The following is a 20965-nucleotide window of genomic DNA, read 5'->3' as shown; positions in this document are numbered from 1 at the left end:
TATCCAATATGGTATTATAATATTTCGTGTAATAAGATTTGAGCGGAACACCTGCATTTATTTTCAATGTATTAGAAAGTTTTTTATATCAACGAGGACAATGACCAAGCGCTTGCATCCTCCATTTGTAAAAATGGGTATTTTTTCACCCATTTTACGGTAAACACCACTTTAAAAAATGGGTGAAAAAACACCCATTTATTGACAGATCACCCATTTACCCATTAATAAGTAAACCATAGTTTACCAACTTAATAAGGAGGGGCACTTTTAGCGGAAATGGGTATTTTTATACCCATTAATGGGTTTTCGCGAAACACCGTGTAAAGGTCATCTGTTGGTATAAGACACGTACATCGAAAGCAGTTGCACCAAGCATATTTTTTGCACATTTTATTTTCTACTTCCCGAGCAGAGACCGCTGTTTATTTTGTTTACTAACTCCTTCTTACTACACTTTATTGCTGTTCTTCTGGAATAAAGAATATGAAGAAAGCTCAGCTGTTTCGCTATCAATAACTTCAGCAAAATAAAAATTAAGTTTAAATTTTTATTGGTCATTGGAAAATGACTTTGTTTAACAAAATATGTCGCATGTGTGCCGAATCGGGTCGCTTTCTGTTTCCGCTTTTCGGACCAAATCACAAGTTTGTGGAAATCCTGGCGCGCGTTGCAGAAATACAGGTAATGGAAATGAATGAAAATCGTGGATTGTTCATTATAGGTTAATATTTTTTATGTTCACAGATTGACGAGAATGACGGACTGCCTCAGTCTGTCTGTAGTAACTGCTTCAGTGATCTTGGAACGATGGAAAAAATGATTAAAAAATGTAGGCAATCTCATGATTGCTTTCGGAATCAACTGATACAAACTGCTGCAAGGTAACAGATTGGTTAAAGGTGTGATCAGTTCACGAAGATTTGATGTACTCTTCTTATAACAAATTTGCCAGATGAGAAATCTCACAGTCGACCGATTTTCAATCGCATTTCGATTTTGGCGAGATATTTTTAAAAGCTTTGTTACACTAACATTAGCACCTTAGAGCACCGGAACTAATATTTGCAACGTTAACATTTCAAAAATATTATTGGAAAATAGTCTAAAATGATCGAATGCGTCACACCAACGAGATTTAACGTAAAACCGTAGTTTTATAAGCGTTTGCGCACAACTTACACATTGCGCGTAACATTATGCCGCGGATACACTTGTATCATAGAGGATGGCTGGGAAGGAAATGGATCAGGATTCGCTATAAGCAAGCGATGCGACAGTAGTAGCGTAGTAGTATTTATGTGGAGAGTTTGGGAGTGAACCCATGATATTCTACTCAGTAAGCAGAATCGGCTCAAGCCAAGCTCATCCATTTGCCTGAAGGCTATAAGTAGGAGACAAACTCCACGATGCCGGAGAGCATTTTCACCTCAGCAGTTTGTGTTCGGCCAATGGATACCTACTAGGATTTAGATCATCATGCTTCGCGCCTCGCTGACTTTTCTATGCAGCATAAGGTGGGGTAAGGTGTTCTGCATCTACTGACCTTTTTTTTAAAGCATGCCATCATTGGGGTTGCATTCAACCTGTTGGTATCGTAAAAAATATAAATACATATACTAACTACCCGTGATTCATCTTGCCTTATCTTATGCTACGTTATCAATTTATTTAATAGCATTCAACTGATTGCAAAAAGCTTTCTATCGTTAAAAATATAATTTAATTGTTATAACTGTCTCTTTTATTTTTACAGCATTTCGATTGTGGAACAATCTGCTAACATCGACGGAGCTGTGGAGATGATCGAATGTTTAGAGGAAACTGAACTGGTTGACATAATTGAGGAAGATTCAACAAATGCGGAAGTTCTGGAAACAGATGACATCATTGAAGTCGACACTTTTGAACAAGGCGATGCTTTGTCAGAACCTATCGAAGAGCCGATTAACGATGAAGAAAGTTCCGTCTCATGCGTCGACGATCTGATCATTGTAGATCCAATGGCTCAAGTGGCCGAGAGTCAGGAAGCCAACTATACGCAATGTTGCGGTTGTGTGGAAAATTTCGCTTCCCATGAGGAGCTTCAGAAGCACTCGCAGTTGTACCACAAATCTCATAGGGGCATCTGTGGGCCAGCACCGGAAAATCTGATTGAATGCAGTATATGTTATAAAATGTTCTCCGGCATCGTCTATCTAGATTCGATGCACAGATTGAACGCTTTCAAGAACCGTTTAAACTCTGTTGGCTTCCCCAGGATGATGCAGTGTTGTTCCTGTGAAACTTTGTGTACGACTAAAAATGAATTACTTCAGCATTCTGCTATACACATCGGTAATAAGACAAAGAACGACCCTGCCAAGCCATATGAATGCAAAATTTGTTTCAAAAGATACAACAAAAAGCACACGTTGAACTTTCACCAGAAGTTCGGTTTCAGCTACAAAAAGCAGTTGACAACAAAAAGTCGTGGTTGTCGAGCTATAAGGAAGCGCTCCGAAATCGAATGCTCTGGAGAAGGTCGAAAGTGCTGTGGCTGTTCTGCAGAATTTACATCTGCAGATTCTCTAAAACAACACTCTCAAATGCACCACGAATTATATCGACGTCAGACAGACGGTGATAATCCTTTTGAATGTGAAATATGTTTCAAACAATTCCCAACGCAAATAAGATTGGAACAGCATCGACTGGTTCCCTATATGCTCGGGCATAAATGTACCACATGTGATAAATCTTTCCGTTCGTTATCTGTGCTTGTAAAGCACATGGATAAACACTTACAGCTTGAAGGTGAATCTTCAACGCACGGGATGTCGCCTCCAACGACGGACGAACCTGTCCAGTGTGAGGAATGCGGTAAAATTCTTCAAAATGAGTACAAACTTCGTGCGCACTTGAAATCGAGTCATTCACAGGAGAAACCGTTCAATTGCAGTTTGTGCTCGCGGCAGTTCAAGTGGAAGCATATGCTGCAAAACCATCTACGAGTGCACACAAAGGAGCAACCCTATTCTTGTAGTTATTGCCCAAGAACGTTCACCCAGCTGGCTGACAAAAATCGCCACGAGCTTAGCCACAGCAAAGCATATCCTTTGCGGTGTTCCGTTTGTGGTAAGGGATTCCCTGCTGGAAGGAAAAAGCTGTTGGAAAACCATGAAAAGGTTCACCAAGCTGGAGAGGAATATCCATACACGTGTCAGTTTTGCGATCGTACCTTCACAAGGTTGCCGCAACGGAACAGACACCAGGCAAGGCATGTCGCGGAGAGAAATAGAAACATGGTTATGGAGGAAATTGCAACTCTATAGAACCTTCGACTGCTTTTTAACGTGATCAAAAACAATTCATGCTATAACATCATGTTCAATCAAAATAATACAACTCCTTATTAATCATCAACAACTATTTATTTAAAAAAAAAAACTAAATCAGCCAATTTTAATGAAAAATCATACCACAGACTAACAGACATAACACTGGCAATTTGTTCATCAAACACGTATTTAACTGTAAATTTGAATGTTTTTAGTTGGTAGTACCGCCACCTGTGGAGCACATAATCAATAAACCTTGCGTTTGACGTTTACACACTACCACCATCTGTTAAGAGTATTACCCATCACAATATACTCAACAGATGACGATAGTGTTTTGACGACGATGTTGAAAAATATTAAATGTTTTATGTCTGTTTGTCTGTGATCATACTATTATTTATTTCTTATGGATTTGTTCATGCCTTTATTAAAAATATTTCACAGTCTCCGACTCGAATTTCACAGAAGTGATAAAGTGTCACTAATAAATTATACCTTCCACAAATCACCTGATCTGGCTAACTTTCACCGTCACTTCTAAGGCATGCTTGGCATGCATAGTTGTTATGGGACTGATATGGGATTATAGGCAGGACAGTTCCACGATTTCATCACAGCCGGTGAGAGAAAATTTAAAGCAGCAAGTCTAACGCAAATTATTTACTAAACACTTCATTAAAAGGTCGAGCCATCCTGCAAAAATGTAAAGCACAGACTTTTTTTTGTCAAGTGCAGACAATAGTACCGTCACTCATATCGTGGTTGATGATTTTAAGGATCGATTCGGAAAACTAATCCCATCTGAGCTGCGGGACAGAGCATCCGAGCATCTAGGGCTTCAAATCTCGATCTTGAAAAATTAGGGATTTAGGGTTAAATTGTAGAGCTTTAGGACAATTTTATATTGCTGGGATTTAAAAATTAGAGAGACAAACATATTGAGAAAACATCTCTGATCACGCCTTTCTTCGGAAGGAAAGTAAAGCAGTTGGTCCCCGGTTCATGAGTTGATGGGTCGATAGGTAGGGTCCAGGTGTGGGAGCTGCCTCCCTGGCGTCGGTAGCATCGGTGCTCAGCACGGAAAACAAGATCGACGGAAAACAAATCAAGGAAAAAAAAATTTTTTTTTCTAAAACCTGGACTTGAAAATTTGTTGATTCCGGATTACAAAACGGAAAAAAACCAATACAATTTAATAGACTTAAAAAGGAACTCAAGATTCTTCGCCAAGAATTTTTTCTCGATGTTTGTGAACAACCTGTGGCTGGATATGAATCAGGAGTCTTCCACCTTGCCTCTACAAGCAAGTACAATCAATATATTAACTATTCACTGCCTGATGCCGATCAAATTTTCAGCAATTCTAACTATGTTAGTCATTGTGATGATGCCTCTGTAACTCCTAATCCTGGAAACCCGGAACGCGCCGTAAAAAGCCCCATGGAAGCCCCCAATCCCTCCGTCTCAGTCCTGCCATCAGCAACCTTCGTTCATCATAGTCGTTCCGGACCTGCTGTCGGATGCGGAGAGGGGGTCTTCCACTCACTATGGCGAGTATCCAATGAGACTTGATGATGGTCAGTTATTGCCTGATGTATCTGTGATTTCCAGGGAGAGCAGTCGTTTGATTCCTTGCCGCAAGCAGGACGTCGTGATCTTCTACCACAACACCGGTGGAATGAATTCTGATGTTGAAGAGTACCGCCTAGCTGTATCGGATCGTTGCTACGATATTATTGTCCTGTGCGAAACGTGGCTCGATTATCGAACGCTTTCCAGTCAAGTCTTCGGTCCAGACTACGAGGTCTTTCGTTGCGATCGGAATCCTAACAACAGCCGTAAATCTACTGGTGTAGGTGTCCTTGTAGCTGTCCGTAGCGGGTTGGAGGCAAAGGCCATCGAGAACGATTCATGGAACTACATGCAACTACACAAAGTGTCTCACCCTCCCTGGCAGACGAGAGAGCTACGTAGGTTGAAGTCAATCAAGAGAGCAGCATTGAGAAAATTTACGAAGTCTCGCACGCTTCCTCTGAAACTACATTATGTGAGGCTGAATCACATGTACCAGCGAGTCAGTCGTGAATGCTTTTCAAGTTTCCAACGAGGCATCCAGCGCAAACTTAAGCTACACCCGAAATCCTTTTGGAACTGCGTGAACGAGCAACGCAGGGAATCCGACCTCCCATCGTCTATAGAATTCAGGATATATGCCGCCTTTTTCTGACAAGTTTGCCAGTGTATTCACTTATGCGATACAAACTGATGACCATATTAACCGGGCTGCCAGGAACGTTATAGTAAACGATCAAACGCTGGGTGCAATTGATGTTAATGCAGAAATGATTTCTAAGGCCGCGACTCTGCTCAAGTCATCCTTCAATCCTGGACCTGATGGAGTTCAATCTGTATTGAAGAGACATATTGCTAGCTTGTTAATTCCGCTTCTTCGCCTGTTCCGAATGTCTCTCTCAGGTGGCATTTTTCCATCTTGCTGGAAATTTGCGCACATGTTTCCCATCCACAAAAAAGGAAGGAAACGAGCTGTGGATAACAATCGAGGAATTACATTGTTAAGTGCCGTTTCGAAGCTATTCGAGCTAGTGATTATGGAACCGTTGCTGTTCCATTGCAAGCAGTATTTGAGTGCTGATCAACATGGGTTTACTGTCGTCCGCTCTACAACTACCAATCTGCTATGTCTCACATCGTATATAACCGAAAGCATGTCGGATCCGGTTCAAACGGACGTTATTTATTCAGACCTATCCGCAGCATTCGACAAGTTGAACCATGCTATTGCGATTGCTAAACTCGGCAGGCTCGGTGTATGCGATAATCTTCTGAGTTGGTTTCGATCATATATTACCGGTCGGCAACTAAAAGTTGCCATAGGAGATCGCAGCTCAGCTAGCTTCTTCGCCACATCAGGTATACCTCAGGAAGCCACATGGGACCGTTAATTTTTATACTGTACTTCAACGACGTGCATCTGGTCATCGAAGCTCCTCGGTTATCATATGCAGATGTGTATGTATGTATGTATGTAAGGTAGCCACCATCCCTTCGAAGATCTTGTCTTGTATGCAGCTCCACTTAATAGCAAGATCAATTTGAGCTACCGATCTGAATTCACAATATCGCTGTATGAAGGGCCAAAAACGGTGGTGTGGACCCGTAAGCAGAGGCACTTACGCGAAATCCACGGGAATTTAAGAATCTCCTTCCAACGATACGATCCAACAAATCGAATAACGCAATTCGCAATACTTATTAAGCTTCCTACAGGATGGTTTGTTAAGAAGGGTGCGTCAATCTCACTGAAACTGTTGAAATAGAATTCACACCACCACAATCGAATCGGTAGGATAAAGAAAATGATAGTGTTTATTCCCTTCTAGACTCCGGTTGTCATACCACTCCATCGTCCAATTTCAGGTCAATTGATACCCTGATGCTCCCTCCCAACCCAGTATTTATTTATATATATAGTAAACATATGTAATGGAGAAATGAAATATATCAGAACATTAAAATACGTAATAATGAAAATACATTTATATGGATAAAAAAAACTGGTATTCCGCAATGAAAATAATAATTATTTTACATACAATATGATGCAGCTCTATGTCTCCTCAGCTCCCAATAAGGAAGATGTAACCCTGAAATTTCCAGGTTATATTATGCAAATAAATATTTTTAGCTAGAATGATACTTGATATGTTTGTGTTGTGTTATGTTGTGGGAGAGCTTGGGATTAAACCCATGATGTTCTGCTCATTAAGCAAAACCGATCCCTCTAAGGTTATCGAGCATCTCAAAACCAAAACACTAGATGGCAAAACATGATTAAGCCCTCACCTGGTATGTAATGAACAACAGAAATACGCGATAATTCATATATTTTCAGCATATGATGCAATATCACAACTGTTGATAAAAGGAACGGATCCCATCTTATTTAAGACCTGGATGACCTGAAATGTGTGTAACCGGGTTAATACTTATTTAAATGTAATGTAATATTGAAAATGCTTTATAATGCCATGTAACAAGATACAATAAACACAAGATTTTTACAAAACAGATAATGAACGATTCAGATTTCTTTTCAAGCTGACACTATGCTTCCCTGGAGCCGCTCATAATAGCTAACATTAAGAATTAAGTATAATAAAATGTAATTTACAATAATATTAAATTATGTAAAGTCAATAATGAAAGATATGTAGTACTATAAACACTATACAAATAGGAAAACCAATAGCTAGCTTAGCTTAGATTGACTGCACTCCGTGATTGATCAGAATCAGTGAAATTGTACAATGAATCAACTGAATGGGGCTGGGAGTGACCGTCCATTCTCATTGTACAAGTTTCAGTGACTCTATATGTTGTAGATCAATAACGGCGCCGGCCACGTCCTTGCAATCAGGTGGGAGTAGGGAAGGAATATTAGAGTGACCTTTGTTGTTTGTGGGCCGTGTTTACCTCTGCACCCCAACAAAAGACACAGAAAAGGAGATTTTGTTAGTAAGTTGGGTTTGTTGGATCATGATTCACCTTGATAAGTGATGCGACCATGGTTTTAAATGAATCAGTGTTATCATGCATTATACTTGGATTTGCCCGAAGCCAAAACCAAATGGTGTATCATTGGGCCTTATTACGGGTGTCACTACACGGTGATAAGCAAGTGATACTCAGAATAAGAGCCGTGATTACCGTACAAATCAAATGGGAATCACTTCACCGTGACGACAAGTGACAACTTTTCACCGTGATGTGACATCCGTAATAAGCCCCCTTATAATATAAATCTGAAGACGTTCCATCATCAAAATGCTGAAAATGAACTTAGAGCATGAGCATGAGCAAAATTGATCGCCCGCGACTGCCAACACCAAAGAGCTGAAAACCAATTCAAACAAATCAAATCAACAGACAAAACCAGGGTGAAAGCTGTAAGAGTGAATCATTACAGTATAAATCTAGTGATGTTCCGTCATCAAAGAGCTGGAAGAAAACTCAAATAATTTAAATCAATAGATCCAGTCTGAATGAAGGCTGCAAAAAGAGAATAATTATACAGCAATGACCAAATTTTGTCAGCTAGCAAAGTATGTGTATCTTAAACATTCATCTTGAAGGAGGAAGGTATGAAATTACAATTATGTGGAATTATTGAAAAATAACAGTCTGATGCGCGGAGAGATTGACAGGATCGGGTCATAACTGTAATGTGAATATTAGGAAGATTTATCATCATCAAACTATTCTTGAATTGACCTGGAAGAATGCTTGTAAATAATTGTTATACAGATAAATTAAATTGATAAACAAAATGGTTCAAACAACAACTCCAGCCTGTAAAAAAGCTGAAAATAGGGAATCTTTACAATGTGGATCCCCGACGGTCTTCTTTTCAGTAAGCAAAAGCGGCAGCCACCAGGCTAGTCGATCTGCTCAATTTATATATTGAAACCTTATTTTGAGAAGTTCTTAAGAATACCAATTGAAACACAATGTAAACAAATAAAAGTTAAGAGTCTCATCCGAATCAAATGATTCCAAACGATACGCATTCATAGAAATTAAGTTTAAATAGACAAAAGTAGAAAAATGGAACAATCTCACCAAATCAGTCCAACTGAATCCCTTGCAAGCAGCTATGTCACGCTTGGTGTAGTAGCTCCGATCATAGACCCGCCCTACGGGGATCAATCCTTTGGTTGAATGTAGTCGATTGCTTCATGACGCGAACACGAAGCGACCGCTCACAAAATCATACAACGCGTAAACAAACTGAAATCAAAAACTGGTTATCATATGCAGATGACCTCAAAATCTTCCTACGAATCTGCTCCATTGCTGACTGTCACTTTCTTCAGCGTCAACTGAATGTATTCGTTAGTTGGTGCAGGTTAAACAGAATGGTAGTGAACCCAGCCAAATGCTCCGCTATTACGTTCTCACGAAAACAACAACAATCGAACGCGTGAATCAGGTGAAAGACTTGGGTGTGATCTTGGATTCGCAGCTTTCATTCAAGCAACACATTGCATATGTTGTTGATAAGGCGTCAAGAACTTTAGGGTTCATTTTTAGGATAGCTAAAAACTTCACTGATATCTACTGTCTAAAATCTCTCTATTGTTCGCTTGTTCGATCGACGCTTGAGTATTGTTCAGCGGTTTGGAACCCAAACTACAACAACGGTGCCGAGAGAATTGAATCTGTTCAACGTCGCTTTCTTCGTTTTGCGTTGCGTAGATTGCCTTGGAATGATCCGTTTCGATTACCAAGTTACGAAAGCCGTTGTCAACTTATCGACCTAGAACTTCTCCGGACTAGAAGAGACACAAGCAGAGCCCTAACCGTGGCCGATATCCTACAAGGAAGGACAGATTGTGAGGCTATCCTGAGGCAAATTGACCTGAATTTTCAATCCCGACCGCTTCGTAATAATCTTATGCTAAGACTGCCTCTACGTCGCACAAATTATGGAGCATACGGTGCGATTTGCGGACTGCAGAGAACATTCAACAGAGTTGCATCTGTTTTCGACTTTCATCTCTCCCGTGATACGCTTCGTCGAAAGTTTTCTTCTGTTTTTCGCCGGCAGGAGTAAACTGAGATATATGTTTTTTAATGTTTTTTTATGTTATGACCATGCTTGTATGTATTTTTTTACCATAGTTGATAAGGTTAAAATTATTGGGGCTTAAAACAACAATAAACTTGCGACTGTTATGTCTGTTTGTCTGTGCTAATACTACCGGGTTTCAAAGATTTTGCAAATTTGTGGCATTTGAAAAATGTCGAGAGCTTGGCAAATTTCCTAGACCATTTTTTGGCAACTTGGGCTTGAAACACTTTTAAGATCATGAAGTAGAATAGCCGTTTATTAGGTCGATTTTTTTTTCGAAATATCAGAAAATTTTCCATAGGTCTATGAAAATTAAAATGTTGAAATGGGGGCGACCCCGGCGTAGTGATTAGCATCCAAAGCATCGCCAAAGTCACGTGTTCAAGTCTCACGTCGTTCGTCATTCGTGACCCCCGGACAAGTCACGAATGACCCAGGAGCGTTAAAGTGGCTATAATAAAAAAAACAATTAAAATAAATAAAATGTTGATTTTTTTAAGATAACGGACTTGTCTGTATCATGGATGTGAAAAAAAAAATAATCAAAATATTAGTGATTCCGTCAACATTAATTGGACAGTTAATGTTTCCGTATGTTCGCAACTCATCTTGTCAGACTTTACACACTGATTTTCAATTAATCTTTTTAATACAAATTTGTTTCCAAATCAAGCGGTGGAATATGTATGTTATGTAGGACACTAGCGCCATCTGGTGAAATAACTTTGAGTGGAACGTTGCCAAGTCAATCTTGTCGAAGATTTCTACAATAAACTGGAGTAATTTCGGCATAAAACATAAATTTCAAAGCATAATAAATTTCAAAGAAAGTTTATTCCATGAATGCTTAGTTCATGCATATTGCATTGGTTGATATTTTTCCATTTAAAACAATGAATATTTAATCGGTTACATTGGTATGTCAGAAACGACTTGTAATTATAGATAGAAAAGAAACGCTGCGATTCATCACTTCTTTAAACAAGAAAAAAAACACATTCATTCCATAAAATTACCTTAACCACTAGAATTATCTCGACATATTACACATTATTATGTGATAGTACAACCAGTACACATTATGATAGAGAACAGTTAGGATAAGGAATATGCCTCCGCATATAGCTACACACTGGATCGCACTTTATCTAAAATGCTATTTTGCATTGCTTTCATTAGGTTTCCTTAACCGAATTGAAATCAGAATCTCATAGCTTCATCGACCTTCAGCAAACCAAAAGGAACTAAACAGACATCGAATTAGCAATTCACTCCTCTTGCGGAACCTCCTCGGTTTCGTCTTCTTCTTCTTCTTCTTCTTCGTATTCCTCTCCTTCACCATCGACAAGATCGTCTCCGGCTTCGTCCATTATATCGTCTTCATCACATTCGTCGTCGTCGTCATCATCTTCATCACCACCAGCACCGTCAGCAGCAGCAGCATCGTTGGAGCTATTGCCCTCCCTCGTTTTACTGGAGCGGGGTACAGGAGTGCCATATGTGGAGACGTAAGTTTCATACTCTTCTTTCGATTTGGCTTCCAATTCGTCAACATCCGTCAGTTCTACGCGAATCTGTTTGGATTGCTCGAGACATCGGACCTTGACTTCCAAATACTCATCGGCCCGCCGATCTTCCCAGCATGAATACTGAAATAGAAATATCTCTAATTAAATCGTTACTGTTGAAAAAGGGGGGAAGCCCATTTCGCATGAGGTCATTTGGCATAAGATATTTTTTCAGAAATACACATTTGGCATAGCCCCAGCATAACAGTGCCATAGTGAAAGGCATAATTGGATTTTTTTTGTAAACAGAGATGTAAAAAAGTGAATGTAATGGTGTATAATAATTGATATTTCCTAGTCCCTCCCCATGGACATGGAGGTTGACGGTACTGAAGCAAAGGGTTATGTTCAATTTCTTTATATTTGCAACGATGATGATTTCCTATAGTGACACATATCACCTTCTTAATGCTTCAGTATGCCTCAAACGATAAATTCTTGGTTGTTAATAGAACTTCCTTGATGGAATCGGCTGCTTCATGCAGACTGAGCAATTCTGATTATAGTATCAGATTTGTTCTGTATACAGAGGAACTGGGAGGGCTTATTAGAAACTTCTCACCAATAAAGTAATGATCTTCTAGTAAATTTTGCATATAATTTTATTAATATTTTATTTTATTTAAGCATATTATTTTTGTTACAGTCAATTAGCATTAGCATACGATACAAGAGATTTAATATTACTTGCTCGTTTTTGCGTAAAATAATCAATATTTACTTGTCTTGCAATTACCATTGAAATTTTTTTTTTGTGATCTGAAAATTTTCCCAGTTTGGCTAGAAGTTTCGAAGCTAACGCATGTCCACAGGCCTAATAGAAAGATAGGCCGAAAAAGTGTATCATGAAGAATGGTTGCTTGCTATATATGAGTGATTTTCGGAGTTTTGAATTCGTTAGATGCTGTAATGGAGATTTGTGTTGTTGGATGCGGGAGGAGATTGGCGTGCGGGTGTTTGACGCATCGAGCCTGTCAATTTCGCTTTCAGAGTGTCGCAGTCAGCGGTTTTATGATTCGTGAGCGCTCGCGATTCGTAGAATTATTGATTGTGACTGCAAATGGATTTGGCGGGTTTTGTGTGTCGGACGCTTGCTTTTTGGCCTCTTCTTGTGTCTAACATATGCAGAGTATCGTCTAATGGTTTTGAGATTCCTGGTTGCGTGAAATATATTTGTGAGAATATCTTTTTGAGATTTTAGTAGTCACGTTTTGTTTGTAGTTTATATTTTATTTCTTTCATGTAACTATCGTAAATAATAGCTAATCAATAATAGATAGTTCATCCATATATTCGTACTTTGACGCGAAGCGCCGTGGATTATGAGATCCTCGATGACCCTGGAGGGATCGATTTTGCTTACTGAGCAGAAAATCATGGATTTAACCCCAAGCTCTTCCACAGCACAATAAATCGCCACCATCATTTGTATATTTGATATTGAACATTAACCTCGGAAACTATTTGCATATCAAGCGAAAACGTAGTCCTGTATTGTCGCGAAGCGTTATGGTTCTGAGATATTCGATGACCCTGGAGGGATCGTTTTTGCTTACTGAGCAGAATGGGTTTAATCCCAAGCTCTCCGTCATGACTCATAAAATTCATGACAAAACAAAATTAATATGTTCTTTCGATAGCCGGCTATCGAGAGATTAAATAAACAACAAATAAACAATACATACTTTTGGTTGCATCGCCAACTTGAGGTGAATCCTAACCGAATACCCTATCCAACCCTCCAACTCCGTAGCGCTTATGAGGGTGTCGCTAAGTCGGTGGCCTCTCGTTATGTAAGTATTACATCAACATTTCCTTCCTTATCCCTAGTTATGGTAAAGATGGGCGTGGTCGGGAATAGTGACAGTCATGCTTCTGTTACTCTTGTTTAGATTGGAACCAATGTTTATTCCCCAGCATTATTCCTGAAAGTAGTCTTACTGAGAATTTCAGAAGAAACGTGAGTGTCGCTAGTATCCAATCTACGAAGTAGGGGAAATGTCTCTAATGTTGGCCTATGGATCTAAGATTGGGCCCATCGTTAAAAATCTGCTATTTATCAATTTTATCTAGATGAACGCGTTATTGGGACGTTACTAATGGATATTTTTGGTTGCTATTGAAAATTTAGTCGATTGCTGAATTTATGTATGGGCCCAAATTAGGTAAACTTAGGCCGACATTACCTGTATTTCCCCTATATCATAACAACGCTAACGCTAACGCTAATAATAATTGATATTTCCTAGCGAGTATACACTGACCCTACAATTATGGATCACTTCCATTTGATTATCACACTAGACTGACTGATCCATAATTGTGGGGTCAGTGTATATGATTATCTCGGTGCGAGTTGGATGTTGCCGCTTTGTTCCCGGCAATACCAAATTCCCGCATTTCCCGGATGGATGGACACTAGGGTTATTCAAAATATCGATGTTGCTCCACCAAGTTCAATTGATTCTAATTCAAGTCCTGATCATTTACCAATAATTTGAGTGGCCCTTTAAAGTTTAAATGGGAATAACTATGGGAAAAGTGAACTTGTTCTTCTCGTCCTAAAGAAACTTAAAGAAAATTTCCTTAGCTGCAACTTTGCTGAAGACTGTTTTTGATTGAATGTCAGGATTAGTTTTCATTTTCATTTTGCAGCGTTTGGTGGGGCAATGGGAGCGCAAGTCAATCCAAAGCCGAGGATAAAGGAAGGATAATGACTGAATAGTCTATGCGGACCACTGAACGCCATGGGAAAAGGAAGGCATCTGAAGAGGTCGGTTATTGGGGGGTTTTTGAGGAAATGATACATAGTACTATATTTGTGCTGCAAAATGTAAAGAAACCTAAAATCCATCTCCCACTGATTCATTCTTCCACACATATAGTATACCAAATTGATATTTTAAAGCAACCATCAACATAAACAAACAATATATGAAAAGGCTAGTTGCCTTCCTAAGCGGACCCCCTGCATCTTAACTCTTTTGTTAATATACTTATTAGACTTTCTGAATTTTCTTATTTAAATTAGTTTGATGATTATGATATCTCATTGCCTAATTTAATATATAATTGAAATCTCTTATCTACCTAATCAATTATAACCCATGTTTTATTAAGTACTTGCACTTGTGCATGTAATCTAAAATTTAACGTGTTTCAAGTTGTTTTTGACCCTAAGGGGTAAGTCACTCAGTACATTGTGCTGAAATTATATTCTACACAGCTTGGGCACATCCATCGGCACATTTTCGGCATACCTTCGGCACAATCTCGTAGGCATTAGATTGTTGTTATTAAAATGGGAGTACTGCTGAACAACTGTCATTCAAGTTGTTCAGAGCATTACGTGCTGATTGACTGTATGTTCAGAAACATCTTCTAATTGAATTTATCAGAGGAACTCAGACCAGCAGTTCTCTTATAGATCTAAATACGAAATGTAGGTTCTAGAGTGGGCTCAAGAGAAAGAGACAGTTAATCAGACGTCATTAGTACTCTTAATTCTAACTAAACAAACTATACAAGTTTATTCATCACCCTCTATAGTCGGTCTCCAACAATGCTCCCCACCGGTTCCAACTCTTTCCGGCCGAAAGGCTAGGATTCTGGTCTGCATTTGAGGGCATTATAAAACACTAAAACACAGGACTTTTATTACCCTATGGACCACAAATCACTGAAATTTCACACACCCGCCACTTCCCGCGTCATCCTCAATCTGATTTATCCTTGCGATTTCAAACCAATAAATACAAATAGCAACCTAAAATGAAAATCACTAAAGCAAAAGACTAGGCTGAAGAACTAAAAGTTTACTTCAGGCGTAACATTTGTTTTTCCTTGATTTGTTTTTCGTCGATCTTGTTTTCTGTGCTGAGTACCAATGCTACCGACGCCAGGGTGGCAGCTCCCACACCTGGACCCTACCTATCGACCCATCAACTCATGAACCGGGGACCAACAGCTTGGCTTTACTTCCCTTCCGAAGGAAGGTGTGATCAGAGATGTTATGCTTCAGAACATCCCGGCAGCGCCGACTGGGATTGAACCCAGGTCTGCTGGGGTGAGAGAAAATCATGCTTAACACTACACCACCGTAACATTTGAAAACGGTACAAACAAAAGTTGTAAGGCCCTTTACATGCCATCAGAAATACGACCGCGCATACCAACAACATCATCAGGCTTACCAATTGTGGTATTGGTTGTGGGCGTAGTTCGGGTTCACGTTATTTACAAAAGCTTTTGTGTCGTTTTCAAATGTTACGCCTGACTTTTTCCACACTGTAACTGGAAAGTACCCTTTAATTGGTACAATTTCACCCATTTTTAAGTAAAGTTGGTTAACCCATTCAATAGGTCGTATGAATAAAAGCGTTTACTTTACTTTCCCCGTAAGAAAGTAAAGTAAACTCTTTTTATTCATACGGCCCAATGGGTAAAAAGTAACTGGTACCCAAAAATGATTAATTGTTACCCATTAATGCGTAAACGTTATTGATTTATGGTTTAACCTACTTGACTTCAAAATTGTTGTAATTTTACTCATTAATGGATACTATAAAGTAAGAGTACATCAAGAGAAAATTTTCATTACGTCGAATGTAACAAAGGTAAACAAAGTCCAGCTATCAGTGTCAATCGATTTTCCTGCTATTACACTATATACTGTCCGAATATAGGATCAAACCCCATTTTTAAATTTATTTACCAGTCAAATTACTTTTCGACGTAATCACCTTCAGATCAAAATAGTTTTCGATGTTACTTAAGTCATCCAATTTCTATGGAGATGCCGTTTGACTTAAGTAACAGCGCTGAGAAACCCGTGAAAAGTGTACGTTCGTCGTTTCGCTTTCTCATTATTAAAGTGAATAAATCGAACTGTTTGTTGCTAAGATGATTTCGGTGGTCCTAAAATGATGAATGGGCTGCACGTAAGGGGACGTAATTGATAATTCTCCCGAATATCCTGGTAAATACACTTTGACTTAAGTAACAATAGGGGCCACCAAACGACGTATAATAACTTTTGACTCAAAAACCAGTATTTTTAGCATGAAAGCTAGCGATTTGCAGTTGTATGATTAAAACCCTGCTAAATATGTTAAACATTGCTATCACTATGAGATTATATGTGTTTACTTGGAAATAGGAATAACTTTTCGGTCATCAAAACAAAACCTTATTTTTCTCGGATTGGTGCGAATGTTACTTACGACATAATGAAAATTTGCTCTTGACATATAAACTTCAAAGGGTTACACCGAAAATAGTTTTCATGTAGCTTCCATTGGAAACGCAAATGATTTTCATTCATAATCAAAATTAATTATATGATGTGAGTAGTAGCTATACTGAAGATCCGAGAGATGTCGCCCCTTCAGTGGTAGGAAAATCTTTTTTGCAGTATGGAGAATATAAGAAAATCCACGATTTGTGACTAAACATGCTTTCACAGAAGGAAACAAATAAACGAGTGTTTACCTTATCACCATAGTAATGTACTCGTGCAATCTAAAACTGCCCATAAAGACGATAATGAATAAAAACTGAAAATTTTCATGCATTTCCAAATGGTTTCCTACCATTCCCATACATTCGAAAGTGACTGGCCCTCTGTATGTGGATGATATCAAAAACAACAAAACATAATTAATTAATGAAATTCATCTGAATTTCACATAACATTTATGCGATCACGTTAATTTTATATGATTTTTCATATGAATTTCATCTGCCTCATAACATTCATGTGATTTTGTGGTGGGATTTACAGCTATGTGCTAATTCACATGGTTTTCATCCATTAGATATGTGATAATTTTTTTGAGTGTAGTGCAGTATGAGGTCTTAACCAAATGAGCTCAAATTTTGGGAGTTATCAGGCTTAATGGAGCAAAATCGATACCACCCTAATGGAAACCCTGCAATGGGAGCATAAACCTTTAAATTATTTCCAGAAATTCATATCAAATTCATTCACCAAAGTACATACGAGCCTTGAAAATTTTTCAAGGTTGTGAAAATCGACTAAATTTTCAATAGCGACCAAAAATATCCATTAGTACCGCCCAAATGACGTGTTCATCTAGATGAAATTGATAGATTTTAGCGATGGGCCCAATCTTAGATCCATAGGCCAACATTAGAACCATTTCCCCTGCCTATTTTTTGTTAAAAATGTTGGAAAATGTTAAAATCCCAACATCTACAAATGCAATCTTCGTTCCAGATTCATGCAAATTTCTCTGATTATTTTCAAGTCCAGGTTTTCTATTAATTGTAAAAAATTTAAATCTGTTGTTAATGTTCCAGAATTTTGCCGGTGCCGATGGTGTAGTGGTAAGCGGGTGGGCAATGGGTCTGGGTTCAATCCAAGCCGAGGTCGGTGGGATTTTTATGAGGCATACAAATTTCTGGTCACGTCTTCCTTCGGAAGGGAAGTAAAGCCGTTGGTCCCGTCCCATGTGTGTTGTTGAATGGGTGCGATATCCTACGCAGGTGTGGAAGCTGCCTTCCTGCACATTCGATTGCCGTCAATGGATGACAATCGATGTCCGTCAGTGATTGGCACCATGGTGGTTATATACATGGTGATACAGCTTTGTCACTATATAGGCGAGGGCATGGTGGGTATATACATGGTCGCGGGGGTATAAGTGCGGTTTTAGAGCAAATTGTAAACAAACTCGGTCGCTGTCCCATACCAACAAAAAACACAACAACTGTCCCAAAATCCAACATGGCTGAATCATGAATTCGACACATTAGAACACCTGTATGTACCTATACCTTGATTGGCACTAGATTGCGGAACAGAAACCGACGTTAAATAAAGGAAAGAAAAAAGAAGTTCCAGAATTTTTTAAACTTATTTTGTTACTGAAGATAAATCCGCCCCAGAATTATTAAGTTCAATGAGTAAAAGAAAATAACGAGAAAGATAAAGTTGATTGAATGAAATGATTTGAAATTCCTCAGAATATTGTTTGAGATCATACTCTTTCAGAGAATGAATTTGGAAATTCCCGGTTTTCCAAGGGAGTAAATGCCCTGTTAAGATCACGAGAACAGCGCGAGAAACCTTGAGAAAATATAAATGGTTTAAAAATAATACTATCCCAACATGACAAAGTATTATAAACAAAAATTAAATGGACCTCTCCAATGAATTTTTAATGCGTAAAAACTAACTTTCATTTGAAAAGAGTGAAAGGCTTAAAATAAAGTGAGCAATAGCTCTGAAAGCCAAATTCCACAATTTGCTAATTTTTCAATGTGAACCGGTCAACCTGTGGTAATTTGAATGGACTTTAGTAAGAATAGAGGCGTTTGATTACAAATGGGCAAAATTAAGGCTAATTTTATTCGTTGTTCCTTACGAAATAGCTGTTTTAAAACAGGTTATCAACAAAGTCAAGCCCAAAACCATCCTGATAAATCCTGATGTACCACAGCAGCCAAGATACAGAAGCTTTGATGCACATCCTAGACAATTACAGCTTAATGAACTTTTCGTTGGAAGCGAAAAAATCACCTTTGCCTGGGACCTGAAACTGTCTTCTTTCAGCTAGATTTGAACAGGAACACGACCTCTACTTACCACCATTGACGAGTTGAATTGCGGGACATTGGAGAGAACGGTTTTATCTCGTAGGTACTTTTGCAACAAACTTGAACCATCCCGCCGCCACAGACAGACTTGTGCGTTGTTTACGATACCATCCTTCAAGTCTCCTTTGAAGATGAATAGATTCAGATAACCACATTTATCCGGAAAACTTTTGAGAGGAGTGACAATCTTGCGTTGAAGTGGTTGAGGTTTGGCTGCAGTCACTGCCGTACTGAGCATTGATGTTGTCGGTTCCGGTTTAAATGCTGTTGCAGGTTGAGAAGAGGGGGAACCGGTTGGCCTATCATTTGCCGAAACGTTCGAGTCTGCTGGCTTTTTAGGCTGTAAGAATAAAACCAAATTTAATACGAACTGTGCACACGACATCACAATCTTGTAGGGCACCGTTTTTCTAGGTTTTCTAGCTGGAGTGGATTCTGGTTCCGATGTGTCATCGTCACTGATATTGTCCTCATCACTGGACTTCTTTTTGGATTTTTTGCTTGGTTTGCGGCCACGTTTTTTCGCTCCGTTTTTGTTTGTTACGGCCGATTTTCTGCCGCGACCGGAAGACTTTACTTTCTTAGGTTTCTGAAACAGGATTGGAAGATTTTACACCTTCGATTTCCATATTTTCACCGAAGAATGAAAAGGTCACTCCTACCTGTTCTCCCTTAGCCGGTTGCCAATCTTCCTCTGAGTCTTCAAAGTCCGATTCATCTTCGAACTCGGAACCTTCCAGTTGAGTTGTGACTAGTTCTGTTCTGCTACGCATAGTTATGATAAATAGTGAATTTGATTTACCTAAAACATAAAATTAATTTAATAATTTAATCGTAAAGAAATGTTGAGCTATACAAAATTATTGTTTACATTATCTAAACAACATAAATCATCGGATCAGTTATTTGAGAATTGAACCAGATTTGGATTGAAAAACTTACCACAAAATATTATTCAATAATGCTCCCAATGGTGTGTTGTCAAATGTTGAGCTTTGATGTGGAAATTTTACTGAGTAATACAAAATTATGCTATATTTTTGCGATTTTTGCAAACTAAACATTCACCGACATTTCGAACCGAGTTTGCAACATCAACGCGCATGCAAATGATGCAACCTATGTCAGGTCTGGCAGATTGAAATTAAATTTTTGTCTCTGTTTTTCTTTGCTGTTCTCATCATCATCAATCCGTAAACACACGGTAACCAGCGTAAACACATAAATGAGTAAAAACTACACATTTTTTTATATTTATATACAGCTGTCAAAAAATGTGTAAATTTGGAGATCCTAAAGTTAAGGAGCTAAATTTGGTAGCGCGCTTCTCACCGAGAAGCCGCCTCTATTTTAGTTACTCGTATGGCAACCCCCGATACGGTAGCTGCGCTATGATGAGGGCTGCAAAAATGAGTTTAGCAGCGTACCGTTACGGTTGCTCTTAATGGGTAAAAAACTTTAAACTTTGCTGTTCCTACGGGAAAATGGAGGAACTATGGTCCAAACTGGACAGTGTGCAACCAACAATCAATACGAAACTAACGATTTTAAATTGGCTCACCACTTTAGTAGCCTATTGGTCCCAAGCAAACGATTAACGTACCCTATTCTAGTTGAAATTCTATTACTACACTATGTTTGTTTTGATTCGCTATGAAAGTTTGACAGATAACATCAGGGGTGTGTGGATTCATGCAGAACATGCAGGGGTGAGTGAAATAGCTTGGGACTGCTTGGGACCGTTGTTCTGGTACTGAGTGAGCCAAAAATAATAATGATTTTCTTCGGGACCCAGTGGTCTT

The 20965-nt window shown here is 38.8% G+C and overlaps 2 protein-coding genes across 3 annotated transcripts; one reads left to right on the top strand and one right to left on the bottom strand.

Annotated features, from left to right (window-relative positions):
• The first annotated feature begins 470 nt into the window (after positions 1–470).
• On the top strand, positions 471–10359 carry LOC135701755 (zinc finger protein 84-like). 2 transcript variants are annotated; one of them, XM_065222673.1, is made up of 4 exons: positions 471–684; positions 748–884; positions 1757–3335; positions 10349–10359. In XM_065222673.1, exons 1-3 carry the CDS (start codon positions 568–570, stop codon positions 3312–3314), a joined length of 1812 nt encoding a protein of 603 aa, XP_065078745.1. In that variant the 5' UTR covers positions 471–567; the 3' UTR covers positions 3315–3335; positions 10349–10359. The 2 variants fall into 2 exon arrangements, with proteins under 2 accessions (XP_065078745.1, XP_065078744.1); XM_065222672.1 differs by lacking the exon at positions 10349–10359 and having other exon boundaries at positions 1757–4233.
• Positions 10360–10792: 433 nt separating this feature from the next.
• On the bottom strand, positions 10793–20269 carry LOC135701769 (glutamic acid-rich protein). The gene is made up of 5 exons (XM_065222701.1): positions 20106–20269; positions 19826–19965; positions 19567–19752; positions 19153–19503; positions 10793–11624 (listed from the first exon to the last, which is right to left on the bottom strand). Exons 2-5 carry the CDS (start codon positions 19934–19936, stop codon positions 11244–11246), a joined length of 1029 nt encoding a protein of 342 aa, XP_065078773.1. The 5' UTR covers positions 19937–19965; positions 20106–20269; the 3' UTR covers positions 10793–11243.
• Between the last annotated feature and the right edge of the window lie 696 nt (positions 20270–20965).

Source organism: Ochlerotatus camptorhynchus, unplaced genomic scaffold (assembly GCF_037179485.1).
Source record: "Ochlerotatus camptorhynchus isolate MF236.1 unplaced genomic scaffold, CSIRO-AGI_Acam_v1.1 ptg000176l, whole genome shotgun sequence".
In the NCBI taxonomy this organism is placed as follows: Eukaryota; Metazoa; Arthropoda; class Insecta; order Diptera; family Culicidae; genus Ochlerotatus; species Ochlerotatus camptorhynchus.
This window is presented reverse-complemented; position numbering and strand designations above follow the sequence as displayed.

Excerpts from the sequence above, each read along its gene's own strand:
- LOC135701769 (XM_065222701.1), bottom strand. The coding sequence starts at position 19,936 with ATGCGTAGCAGAACAGAACTAGTCACAACTCAACTGGAAGGTTCCGAG. Across the intron at positions 19,753-19,825 it reads AACCGGCTAAGGGAGAACAG|AAACCTAAGAAAGTAAAGTC; the intron begins GTAGGAGTGACC and ends ATCCTGTTTCAG. Across the intron at positions 11,625-19,152 it reads AATTCAACTCGTCAATGGTG|TATTCATGCTGGGAAGATCG; the intron begins GTAAGTAGAGGT and ends TTTCTATTTCAG.
- LOC135701755 (XM_065222673.1), top strand. The coding sequence starts at position 568 with ATGACTTTGTTTAACAAAATATGTCGCATGTGTGCCGAATCGGGTCGC. Across the intron at positions 685-747 it reads CGCGCGTTGCAGAAATACAG|ATTGACGAGAATGACGGACT; the intron begins GTAATGGAAATG and ends TTATGTTCACAG. Across the intron at positions 885-1,756 it reads CTGATACAAACTGCTGCAAG|CATTTCGATTGTGGAACAAT; the intron begins GTAACAGATTGG and ends TTATTTTTACAG.